The 14,141-nt window shown below is 36.9% G+C and overlaps 1 protein-coding gene across 1 annotated transcript in view; it reads left to right on the forward strand.

The window, feature by feature from the left end:
- ANO3 (anoctamin 3) overlaps positions 1-14,141 on the forward strand; it is a 411,475-nt gene that overhangs the window by 121,893 nt on the left and 275,441 nt on the right. The window contains exon 2 of the mRNA XM_032359616.1: positions 3,534-3,605. Within this exon, the coding sequence (XP_032215507.1) occupies positions 3,534-3,605 (72 nt within the window). The remainder of the gene's footprint in view (positions 1-3,533; positions 3,606-14,141) is intronic.

A 14,141-nucleotide genomic window follows, 5' to 3' on the forward strand; every position in this document is an offset into this window, starting at 1 on the left:
AAGCCCACATACCAAGCCCATAATACCATACGAGGTCTCAATTGCCTCATCTGTGAAATAGGTAGGGTTAGAGTAAATAGTTCTCAAGTCCCTTTCAGTTTATGATCCATAAACTGATATTTAAAGGCATTTTGTCAACATAGTGTCAAATATACTTTACTATTATAAAACAAACTCTATCATTATAAAATAGCCTCTATTACATGTTTATCTGGTGATCATTAAGTTTCTCAAGCCCATGCCCTTATAAGAATATTCAAACTTCAGAATCAACATAATTTTTTGTTACTATATGAAACCAATTTTATTTAGTTGACATGCTACTAAAGTGACATGATACTAAACAGGTTCTGATACCAGTTCTAGTGTGAGGGGGAATCCCCATCCCCATACCAACAAGCAACTCTTGGGATACCATCTGAGAGTTTTAAACTTCAACTCATTTGTAACTCTATCTGGAGAGAGCCTTGGATTCCACAGGTTATGGGCTTGGTCCAGTATGACTCCCATCCCAGCCCCATCCCACTCCACCTACCAGTCATAAGTCCAGGTTATCCCCTGTGATTCTGATGGACTAGCTGCAAATTTGACCTTCCAGCAAACCCCTCCTTGAACCTCAGACACTAGTAGCAAGTTGTTACTTGGTTGTTACCTGTACTTCTTACCAACCGCCTATAAATCACAGATTCCCATAATCCCTTTCTTCCTTGGGTTCACCAGTTGATTAAAAAAAAGACAAACCTGTTCCTCAAAATGTTGAAAATAGAACTGCCCTATGACCCAGCAATTGCACTACTGGGTATTTACCCTAAAGATACAAACGTAGTGATCCGAAGGGGCACGTGCACCCGAATGTTTATAGCAGCAATGTCCACAATAGCCAAACTATGGAAAGAACCTAGATGTCCATCAACAGATGAATGGATAAAGAAGATGTGGCATATATACACAATGGAATGCTATGCAGCCATCAAAAGAAATGAAATCTTGCCATTGCAACAATGTGGATGGAATTAGAGCGTATCATGCTTAGCGAAATAAGTCAAGCAGAGAAAGACAACTACATATGATCTCCCCGATATGAGGAAGTGGTGCTGCAACATGGGGGCTTAAGGAGGTAGGAGAAGAATAAATGAAACAAGATGGGATTGGGAGGGAGACAAACCATAAGTAACTCTTAATCTCACAAAAGAAACTGAGGGTTGCTGGGGGGAGGGGGCGTTGGTAGTAGGGGGGTGGGGTTATGGACATTGGGGAGGGTATGTGCTTTGGTGAGTGCTGTGAAGTGTGTAAACCTGGTGACTCACAGACCTGTACTCCTGGGGATAAAAATATACTATATGTTTATAAAAAATAAAAAATTAAAAAAAAAGACAAACCTCATTTTAGAATCATTTAAAGACCTTTACCAGATTTGCAAAGAAATTGATTATTTGTACTTTTATTATTTATTTATTTATTTATTTTTGGTCGTGGTGACAGGAGGTAGGGGGCCCAGTTCAACAGTTGACTGAAATGCCTCTTTTTTTTTTTAATTTTAAGAGTTTACTTATATATTTGGGAGAAAGAGCAGGCATGAGTGGGAGAGAGGAGGCAGAGGGAGATGGAGAGGTAGACTTCTCACTGAGCGGGGAGCCTGATGCAGGGATCAATTTCGGGACCCTGGGATCATGACCTGAGCAGAAGGCAGATACTTAACAGAGTGCCCAAGTGCCCTGAAATGTGTCTTTTTTATCAAGTTTTTCCTCTCTTTTCTATCATGCCTCTTCTTTTTCTTTCTCTCACTTTCAAATCCCTTATGAAACTGTGTTCTTTTTTTCTTATAGCAACTAATAATTTTATTCTATTCTCTGAGCTCAAGGGTGTGAAGTTTGGAATTTGAAATTTCTGATATTAAGTCATCCTTTACATGATCATTTCATTTATTTTGTGTGTGTAGAAATGATATAGATTTTCATAGTGTATTATTTTTCCATCCATTATATAAATCTCTTTCATTAACTATGTTGTACTTCAATATACTGTCTTGGAATTTTTAGTAATGATAAAATCTACAAATAAAATAATGACTGCTTCTTAAAAAAAAAAAGAATAAAAAGCTTCTATTTAAAAAAAAAAGTTATCTCAGGAACAGACAGATGGAAGAGGTGCATAGGGCAAGGGATGTGAAAAGGAGAACAAAGCTTCCATGTTCTCTCAGGTGGGCTGCTCTCACCAAATCTCCAAGTATTCTCCAACCCTGAAGTGCTCTGATCTCCATCATTTTGGGATTTTATGGCGGCTTCGTTACATAGGCAAGATTGATGAAATCACTGGCCATTAGTGGTTGAATTCTGTCTGTAGCCTCTCTCCTCCCCAGAGGTCAGGGGGTAGGACTGGAAGTTCCAAGTCTAATCACCTGGTCGGCTGTCCTGGCTAGCAGCCCCTCCTTATGTGCTTTCCAAAAGTCATCTCATTAACATAACAAAAGATATTTCTATGCTCTCATCACTTAGGAAACTCCAAGGGTTTTAGAAGCTCTATACCAGAAACAGGACAAAATTACATTATAAATTACATCACTCCTACATATTAATCGAATAAGCTTAGGCAATTTTTATTGAAAAAAAAAAAAAAGCTTGCTAATTACAAGGGCCTGTGCCAAACACTAGTTAATTGGGAATGGGGTGAGGGATACAGAAATGAATTCAAATGAATTCTACCTTTAAGGAATCAATTGTCTAGTGAGGGAGGCATACAGATAAAGATGAAGGAATTACTACAATTAATTAAGAATTTAACATTACAAATGCTACTGTACATACACAAACGTGAAAGTTAACAACAATATTCCAAGGTAGTAATTATTAATTCCTATTTCTGAGTATATACTATCCACTATATTCAGTAGGTGTCTTTTGAGGCTTAGAAGCATTTCTGGAGGAAGGCTTATTTAAAGGGAGATTATTTCTAAATGGACATGTCACTTAGAAGAGAGCAGTGCCTGTCAAAGTACCATTGGAGCTGAGTCTTCTTTCAAAAGCAGAGCAGACTTCCCATTGATCTTGTGGGTAGAGAAGGCATGTTAGGCACATAGAAAAGGTTGACCAAAATTCCAGAGGCAAAGAAGTAGAGGTTATGGTCAGGGAATTCTGGTGATTTAGTCTGGTTGCACAGAAAAGCAGGGAGTGAACAAAGAGAAAGATACGGCTTTTGAGTTTGGGAGGGCACAATATTAGAAGAGGGTATTACTCACCCAGGGAAAAAGTAATTGGAAAATTTAGCCATTCTAATCTTTTTCAACATTGACAGCTAAATCAGCTTGCATAACAGTACATAGACCTACCCACCTGCTTAGTTTCTAATGCAATTTACTAAAAAGTTGTATCTTCCTACACACTTCTTTATAACTAATTTGACCTATACCAGATAGCAGTTTTACAGCAGAAATAGTCAACATGAAAAGCTCTTTTTTCATGATAATTTCCTATTCTCCTTCTGGTCTACTGAGTTTCTAAGCAAAATGTTTCTTGTTCTTTTGTTCCCTCTTACAGGCTTACAAGAGTTGTGCTCATCTCATTGTGAGCTGGAGAAGAGTGTGTGGGCTGCCAAAGGCAAACATAAAGGTGAGTTATGAGGGTAGATTTTCAGGTGCTCCCACCAACTTCGCTCTTCAGTATAATGGAGTAGCAACTGCAGAGTCTTTGTCGGGAGTGAAAATTTAACACTGATTCGTATTATCACATTCATGTTATTAATTATTCATGTGACACTTTAACTTACCATGCAGTTTGCAAAGCACATTCATATCTGTAATTTACTTAGTTTTATCCCAAGCTTCTAGTGAAATTACATTTACTTGTAAATGTCTTATGCAAGATCTAACATACAAAAACCTTTGTACCACTTGTTCTTAAGAAATGAATTTAAGAGTCATGTGTCTGGGCGGCTCAGTCAGTGAAGTGTCAGTTTCTTGGTTTCAGCTCAGGTCATGATCTTATGGGTCTTGAGATCAAGCTCCAAGTCCTGTCCTGCTCTGCACTCAGCAGGAGGCCTGCTTGAAGATTCTCTCCATCTATACCTCCCCCACCTCTCTCTCTTTCTCTCCTAAAAATAAATAAATAAATATTTGAAAAAAAATGTTCACATTATAAATTAGTAGCTTGGCAAGTATTAATAAATTAATCAGCTCAAGGCCACTGCCAAACCATTTGATATATGCTTACTTATAACTTCTGATGTAAGATATTTAATGTGGATTATATAGAGTCTATATTGTATATAATTTATATATATAGGCAATACCTGACTTATGATGGTTTAACTTACAGCTGTTCTGCTTCATGATTGGGCAAAAGTGATAAACATTCAGGAGAAACTGTACTTTGAATTTTGATCATTTCTCAGCTAGTGATATGCATAACATATGCCTATGATTCTGGGCAGCAGCAGCCACAGCTTCCAGACACACAGTCATGAGGGCAAAGAATTGATATACTTAGACTCATCCTGCACCTATATCATCATTCTGTTTTTCACTTTCAGTAGAGTATTCAGAGTATAAATTACGTGAGATCACTAAAGCTTTATTATAAAATAGGCTTTGTGTTAAATAACTTTGCCCAACTGTAAGTGTTCTGAGCACATTTACAAGAAGCTAGACTAAGCTATGAAGTTTGGTAGGTTAGGTGTACTACATGCATTGTTGACTGATGATATTTTCAAATTAGAATGTGTTTATTGGAGGGTTCCCCTTTCTCCGCATCCTCACCAGCATCTGTCATTTCCTGACTTGTTAATTTTAGCCATTCTGACTGGTGTGAGGTGATATCTCATTGTGGTTTTGATTTGTATTTCCCTGATGCCGAGTGATATGGAGCACTTTTTCATGTGTCTGTTGGCCATCTGGATGTCTTCCTTACAGAAATGTCTGTTCATGTCCTCTGCCCATTTCTTGATTGGATTATTTGTTCTTTGGGTGTTGAGTTTGCTAAGTTCTTTATAGATTTTGGACACCAGTCCTTTATCTGATATGTCGTTTGCAAATATCTTCTCCCATTCTGTCAGTTGTCTTTTGATTTTGTTAACTGTTTCCTTTGCTGTGCAAAAGCTTTTGATCTTGATAAAGTCCCAATAGTTCATTTTTGCCCTTGCTTCCCTTGCCTTTGGCGATGTTCCTAGGAAGATGTTGCTGTGGCTGAGGTCGAAGAGGTTGCTGCCTGTGTTCTCTTCAAGGATTTTGTTGGATTCCTTTCGCACATTGAGGTCCTTCATCCATTTTGAGTCTATTTTCGTGTGTGGTGTAAGGAAATGGTTCAATTTCATTTTTCTGCATGTGGTTGTCCAATTTTCCCAACACCATTTATTGAAGAGGCTGTCTTTTTTCCATTGGACATTCTTTCCTGCTTTGTCGAAGATTAGTTGACCATAGAGGTGAGGGTCTATTTCTGGGCTTTCTATTCTGTTCCATTGATCTATGTGTCTGTTTTTGTGCCAGTACCATACTGTCTTGATGATGACAGCTTTGTAATAGAGCTTGAAGTCCGGAATTGCGATGCCACCAACTTTGGCTTTCTTTTTCAATATTCCTTTGGCTATTCGAGGTCTTTTCTGGTTCCATATAAATTTTAGGATTATTTGTTCCATTTCTTTGAAAAAGATGGATGGTACTTTGATAGGAATTGCATTAAATGTGTAGATTGCTTTAGGTAGCGTAGTGATGCGAAGGGGCACATGCAACAGAATGTTTATAGCAGCAATGTCCACAATAGCCAAACTATGGAAAGAACCTAGATGTCCATCAACAGATGAATGGATAAAGAAGATGTGGTATATATACACAATGGAATACTATGCAGCCATCAAAAGAAATGAAATCTTGCCATTTGCGACAACGTGGATGGAACTAGAGCGTATCATGCTTAGCGAAATAAGTCAAGCAGAGAAAGACAACTGTCATATGATCTCCCTGATATGTGATGCAATATGGGGGCTTAAGGAGGTAGGAGAAGAATAAATGAAACAAGATGGGATTGGGAGGGAGACAAACCATAAGTGACTCTTAATCTCACAAAAGAAACTGAGGGTTGCTGGGGGGAGGGGTGTTGGTAGAAGGGGGTGGGGTTATGGACATTGAGGAGGGTATGTGCTTTGGTGAGTGCTGTGAAGTGTGTAAACCTGGCGATTCACAGACCTGTACCCCTGGGGATAAAAATATTTTATATGTTTATAAAAAATAAAAAATTTTTTTAAAAAAGAATGTATTTATTGGGATATAACATCATCATAATTTGAGGAAGACCTGTAGGAACATCTATCAACATAAAATAGCAAACTGCCCCAAAACCTTAAAAAGTTAAAAGTTAGCAATAAACTGACGCATAATAGATGAACGAAGATAAATGCAAACCACACTTAGCAATCAACTTCTTCTTGAGATCCAGCCATAAAGAGAAAGAACAAGGCTATTAGTTTAACTAATAATTAGTTTTAATAATTTTAATCTAAAAATAATTTAATTTAGATTTTAATCTAAAATCTAATTATTAATAATTTTAATCTAAAAATTAGTTAACTGTATTAGCAATACAGTTAACTAAATTGTCATGGTTAGAGGATAGATCACTCAGAAAGTATATGGTTCAAACATTAAAACAGAGAGGCAAACATTGGCAATGCTTATTAGAGAACTCTTAATGGAAGAATTTATTCTGGCTCAAGATATCCCCCTGCAGCATATGTCGATGGGTACATTGAGCTCTCACACTCAGTGCTACTAACCTTTCAAACTGTATAACCCACTTACTTTGCCTTGATTCTAGGCTTGATAGAAACCTTTGCATTAGAATCCAATTTCCAGTGTGTGTATTTTGGGAAATGTATACGCTGAATGTATGCCGTAACTGTCAGTACCCAAAGCAGTATTATTTTCATGGCTTAAGAATAATTTTATTAGTATTGTATTGGTATCACTTATTCCAGGCTTATTGAGATATTGACATATAATTTATGTAATTATGCAATTTATGTATTAAGGTATAATGATTTAAGACATGTGTACACTGTGAAATGATTACCACAATCAGATTAGTTAACACCTCCCACCCTTTATATAATTACTTCTTTTTGTGTGTTGTGATAATTTTTAAGATCTACTCTCTTAACTTTCAAAAATATAATACAGTGTTGTTAAGTATAAGCACCATGCTACACATTAGGTCCCCAGGAACCTCCATATTATTTCATAGTGGCTATGCTCATTTACATTCCCACCAGCAGATCACAAGGGTTCCTCTTCCTCTACAACCAACATTTATTAGTTCTTGTCTTTTTGATAATAGCCTTTTTAACAGGTATGAGGTGATATCTCATTGTGGTTTCAACTTGCATGTCCCTAATAATTAGTGATGTTGAGCATGCACTCAGCCATTTGTATGTCATCTTTAGAAAATGTCTATTCAGGGGTGCCTGGGTGGCTCAGTGGGTTAAGCCTCTGCCTTCGGCTCAGGTCATGATCTCAGAGTCCAGGGATCGAGCCCCGTATCGGGCTCTCTGCTCCGCGGGGAGCCTGCTTTCCCCTTTCTTTCTGCCTGCATCTCTGCCTACTTGTGATCTCTGTCAAATAAATAAATAAAATCTTAAAAAAAAAATAAAAGGAAAAGAAAAAGTCTATTCAAGTCCTTTATCTGGTTTTTAATCATAAGGTTTTTTGCTATTGAGTTTGTGGGAGTTCCTTATATATTTTGAATATTAACCCCTTACAGATTGTTTGGAAACATTTTCTTCCATTCTGTAAGTTTCCTTTCTTTTGCTGATTGTTTCTTGGCTCTTGAGAAGCTTTTTAGTTTAATTTAGTCCTCCTTGTTTATTTTTACTATTGTTGCTGGCACTCTTTGTGACTTTTTTGTCATATCCAAAAAATTGTCGTCAAGACCAAAGTCAAGGAACATTTTCCCTATGTTTTCTTCTAGTAGTTTTATGCTTGTGAGTCTTCCATTTACATCTTTAATCCACTTTAAGTTAATTAAAGTGGATAATTCTTATACATGGTGGAAGGAAGGGGTCTAATTTCCCTAACCTGTATGTGGTTATTCAGTTTTCCCAGGGCTGTATTATTATTAATATATCCTGAGAACTTGGTTGCCATGACTCCACCTTTGAAAAAGGTTCTGCTTCCTTCTGTCAAAGTCAGATTTCTGAGATTATAACTAAAAATCAATCTGTTACCTTAAGATTCCTCTCAGAAATCAGTAAGCCAGCCTTCTTCTGGTATAAAGTTTGCTATTCTTTCTGTAGTACTTAACATCATTCACTATTTTGCCTCTAAACAGCTTTCTTGTACTAAATAATATGGGTAGGAAATTACCAGAAGTTTTTGCAGACCCAGAAGAGGGTGGAATGGAAACTAGCAAGGATAAATGATGAGTCAATGAAGAAACACATGACAAAAAACAGGCTTTGGGATAAAATTAAATGACCATTATAATATTAGCAGGAACTGATATTTATCAAGTTTTTCCATGTGTCAAGGACTGTGTTAGACTCTAAGTGAGTTGACTCTTCCTAGCAACAGTATGAGGCCAGGGTTACTATCAAATACAGGTTAAATGAATGAGGATCAGACATGGAAAGTAACTTGTCTGTGGTCTGGCCACTTCTTCCCTAACAGGGGCCTAAACTAGGACTTGAACCAAACCTGTCTCCTAAAAAGATCCCTGGACCATTTACAGACATTGGTGCAATCCTAAAAATTAGGGCACACAAAATCTCCAACTGTGGAAATCAGAACTAGAAGTGGTATTAGAAAAGGAAAATTGTTAGTCTGTCTTCAGACCTGTATAAGAAATAGTATTTTTAGTTGATAAGTCACCAAAATCCTATGTGTAGATAAATAAATGACTAACGAGGAGAAGGACAATTTACTAGGCAACTCTAAGTGGATTTTTAAAAAGAATTCCACAATTCCAAGTTCTTATTTTTATCACAAGTGAGTAATTTGTCATATTTAGATTCACCTGTAGTATTAAATCGTATGTCCTTTCTTCCTAGAATATGCAAATTTTATAGTTTCCATATTTTAAGATTTTATTTATTTGAGAGACAGAGCACACAAGATGGGGGAGGGGTAGAGGGAGAAGGAGAAGATGATTCTCTATTAAGCAGGGAGCCCAGGACCCTGAGACCATGGTCTGAGCTGAAGGCAGATGCTTAACCGACTAAGCCACGCAGGCCCCCTAAGAGTTCCCATTTCTAATCAAGAAATGGACATCCTGGGGCTAACCTGTTACCTTGTTAGCAAAGCCTAGGCTTCCAAGGTCTACCAGCTCCAGAACCAGGTGACCACAAACCAGGCCTGTCAGAGAAGACCTCTTGCCTCTTTCTGAAGCCCCATGGAAACAATCCTCTGTACATTGTATCCATTTTTACATATTCCTTAGTGTCAAGTCAGGGTATTAACTAATTTGTTTTTTCTTGGGAATGAGAACCATGTTTTGTTGCATTAAGCTTGTTTTGTTTCAAACTACATTATTATGTTATGATTGGCATATAAAAAGCTGCACTTAATGTATACAACTTGATGAATTTGGAGATATGTATACACCCGTGAAGCCATCACCACAATCAATGCCATAAACTCATCCACCACCTCCTTTTTTTTTTTTTTTTCTCTTTCATGGCCAGTGGAATGGTTGTGACCACCAACTGGGGGGAGGGGAAAATGAAAAGGTGTTGGTCAAAAGGGTACAAAACTTCAGTTGCAAGTTGACTGAGTTCTGGAGATAGAGTTATGGTATAGTTAGCAGCACAGTATTATGCACTTAAAATTTTGTTTACAAGGTTGATTTTATGTTGCATTTGTTTGGATCAAGAGACTTTGTTGCAATTCTGTTGTTCCAGTTACTCAGACAAACTCCTTAGACCCTCCTTGACAGTTCTTACTCTGCATATCGATTAGTTAACTTACCTATGACTCTCTCTTCAAAATCTATGCATAACCCAACTGCTTCTTATCGCCTTCAGTGTTACTACTCTGGTCTAAAAGATTGTCAGCTCACCCCTCCCCAGAAAATTGAAACCTTCTAACTAGTGTTCACTATAATCTTTCCTCCCTCTTCCCACCCCTCACCTATTCTCTTCTTGACAGAGCAGCTGTAATTATTTTACAATAATCAATTCAAAAATCAGATAATACCACAGCTCTGCTCAAAAACCTCCAAAGGCTTTTATCTCATACAGACCTTACTTAAAATGTTGACACTCCCAGTTACCACCCCTCATTTCAGCTCCTACTGATGATCTCACAGAGCACAAGACCTCCCTGTGGTCCCTCCCACCTCGAGGTGCTTGTACTGTTGTGGCTTCTGTCTGGTACACTATTGCCCCAGATGTGCCCATGGCTTACTGCCATCCCTCCTTCAGGACTTTGTGCAAACATCACTTCTTCAGTGGGATGCTGAGTGGGCCTTCACTGGCCATCAAACTTAACATTACTTGCCTCTGTCCCACCCCAGAGCTCTTTTTTTTTCTTCACAGGACATATCTGACATGCTATCTTTTGTTATTTTCAGAGTGTACATACGTGGGAGAAAAAATTTTGCTTTGTTTTTCTGTTTTGATCAATACCCTCAGTGCCTAGAACAGTGCCTGATTAAATGGTAGATTTTCAAAAATATTGTTGATAAAATTAACTACACAATAATCTGTCCTTAAAAAGTGGTACTAATAGAAGTTTGTGTAGTACTCTATTACTTTCTCTGACGTAAATTGTAGCATTAATCTGAGATTCTTAGGTAGCAGGTTCCTGCTTTTGTTATATGTGTTCTGAAGAAACCATTAACCAAGTCCATGACTACAGTGTATGTGTTTGTGTGTATGTGTATATATATGCATATATATGCATATATATGTATATATATGCATGATTCCCTAGTATGAAGCAGAGCACTAATTGCCTCCCATACTAAAGGCTGATATTCATCCTCTCTTAAAGCCAGGTGAGTAACTGTGGGGAGAGTCACATGATTCTTTTGGCATAAAGGTCCAGATGTTCCCCTTAATGTATTAAAAAAGTTTCTCTCTGCATACAACTCTTATTCTCCTGGACATGGTACATGATGAAATTTCAAAGGAATATAGTTTAATTTCATTTTCTTAGGAAATTCTGTCTCAAATTAATTTGAAATTATTGTTGGAGAATGTAATCTTCATTGTTACAAACCAGAAATTGTTGCTCCTTTTTACCATTTTATTCCTAAATAACATCCTGGGAAAGACCAACCCTTTCTATTCTGCAAATAAAAAAAAGAAAGCTAGCAGTTCTTTAAAATAAATAAATATATATATATATATATATATACACACATATACATATATGTAAATGTATATGTAAAGGCAGTGGAATGACCTTCCTTTAATAGGTCGTGTGCTCATTCATTCATCCATCACAACATTGTAGTGGATCTCCTTTGCAACAGATACTGGTGAGAAAGTACATGAAGTAAATGAAAAAGAACATTAAGTTCAGAATTAGAAAACCAGATCAGACTGGGGCATATAATAGCAGTGTGACCTTGGCAAGTAGTCATATTTTTAATAAAGAAAATGAAGGTGATAATACACATTTCACAAATTTAGATTTTTGTGTGAGTACTGAAAGAATTATTGAGTTGTAAAATCATTTGTAAAATGTGATAGAAATATAAGCTTTCTCATTATTGTTATAATAAAAAGGTATGTTTTTACATAAAATAAAAAACCATGTTATTTCATAATATAATAAAAAGGAAGTATATAATAAAGAGATTTAGAGAAAGAGAACATGAAGGCAAGGGAGCTCTTCTTTTTTTTTTTTTTTAATATTTTGTTTATTTGACAGATCACAAGTAGGCAGAGAGGCAGGCCCGGGGCGGGGGCAGGGGGAAGCAGGCACCCTACTGAGCAGAGAGCCCAATGCGGGGCTCGATCCCTGGACCTTGAATCATGACCTGAGCTGAAGGCAGAGGCTTAACCCACTGAGCCACCCAGGCGCCCCCAAGGGATCTCTTCTGAACATAAATAATTCAACAGGAGAAGGATATATAAATGTTAATAATAAAAAGCAACATCTGGGGGCACCTGGGTGGCTCAGTGGGTTAAGCCGCTGCCTTTGGCTCAGGTCATGATCTCAGGGTCCTGGGATCGAGTCCCGCATCGGGCTCTCTGCTCAGCAGGGAGCCTGCTTCCCTCTCTCTCTCTCTCTCTGCCTGCCTCTCCGTCTACTTGTGATTTCTCTCTCTGTCAAATAAATAAATAAAATCTTAAAAAAAAAAAAAAGCAACATCTGCCTGTCCATAAAGAGATAGAAAAACAATTTGTGGGTCCTCAGTCAAAAGTTTAATTTCAACACAGCAAATTCTGAAAGGGCTAATCAACAGAGGAGTATTTGAGTGATGCCTTGAAATGGAAGTAGCTCTCTAGCAGGTCATTTGTCCCTTCTTAGAAGATGGGACATGAACAGAGCATGGCAGTCAACCACATGAGCCTTAGAGTCACTATTACTTTTTTTGTTTTTCAAGTCTTGGTTATGCATTTCCCTAACTGCAGGATTTTGAGTATATTCCTTAATTCCCCTGTTCTTCAATTTCCTCATTAATAAATTTGAGATAATAGTACTGACCTCAAGAGGCTAGTATGAGGATTAAGATAAGTGCTTGTCATATTAAGCTCCCATTCAGTTAGTTGTTGTTATTCTACTTATTATCTATTATTCTACTTATTGTTCTCATTAGTCTGCTATATTGTTATTCTACTTATCATCTATTATTTTATTCTACTTATTATCTACTATTTTTGTAAGTGAGGCAGCATACAAAATTCCTGTTGCCAAAAATGGTTGCCAAAAATGGATTTTCAGAAATACCATCTAGCAAAATGAGGTGACCCCTTAGTATGATACGTGAGAATGGTAGGTTGACGATCTTTCCCTCTTTCTTTTTGTTTTTTTCTACTTCTCTGTGTTAATGTCTCCACCTTCCAATGGCCTTGCTGCAATCCCACCTCAAAGATTTTGGCTCTTCCTTGCTTTAGGATTCTAGGATTCAGGAATCAGGGAACACAAGAAAGACGTTAAATAAGTGATAAATTGATTCAAGTCCTATTGGTAACATTCTAATGATTTTTTTTCTCCATTTTTAACAAAAGGTGTTTAATGAATATAATAAGAAGCAAAAAATAAACACTTTGTTTGGGTATTCTAAAAACCTCCCAAACCAAAAATCATGCTTTATAAATACAGACCCATCATAATTGATTGTCATCACCGTCAAGCTATTTAACACTGTAAAGCTATTTATAAGTCATATTCCCTTATTACTGGTTTAAATCCCAATAATTTTATAAGTTAAATAAGTATTACTTTTTTATTTTATATGTAATCTTTGTATCCCTTTTATAAATTCTAGGCAGATTTATAAGTATGTTATTAAAAACAAAAAGAAAAAAAAAGGGGGGGGAAGCTGTGATGATCATTCCCGCCTGTGGTGTTCAGATGATAAGCAGTCCATCTAGTTATCAGTCTGTAAAAAAACTGTATTTTATATTATTTCTAATTTCATTATAGTCAGTCCATAAAAATGGCTAGAGTCCACTCCTTTTTAGTCCTATTCTTTTCTCTCCCAAAACCTGAGTTTTTCTAGCTCTTTGTGTTTTGTTTTGTTTTTGTTTTTGTTTTTGTTTTTTTTTGCTCCCAAAACCACTCTGAAAGAGTTGGTTGCAAGTTGCTGGAACAAGGTTCACCTGAAGCTCAGAATGTCTAAAAAGCATTTAGGGTCTCAGTAGGAAAAAGTGGATGAGTTAAGCAGGCAGTCCACAATATCCCAAAGGGAATGGTAAATAGAACTAAACTTCAACTTCAGGAAAAATGTGATGAGATAGAGAGTTAGAGAGGAGACACTGAATTTTCAGTCCCACTTGACCTTTGACAAGTGATAACCAAGGTTCAGTTTTAATAGATGTCCTCAGTTTTTCCAAGTTACAAATCCAAATATTTATATAAATCTCTCAATTCATAATGTTGACAGTGCCTTCAAATCCTTTAAAAAAAAAATACTAGGTAAGGCTAATAAAGAACCCCAAAGTCAGATTTGTCCCTTGTTAATAAACCCCACATCTCTGCTTCATCAGCT

Source organism: Mustela erminea, chromosome 9 (assembly GCF_009829155.1).
Source record: "Mustela erminea isolate mMusErm1 chromosome 9, mMusErm1.Pri, whole genome shotgun sequence".
Classification (NCBI taxonomy): Eukaryota; Metazoa; Chordata; class Mammalia; order Carnivora; family Mustelidae; genus Mustela; species Mustela erminea.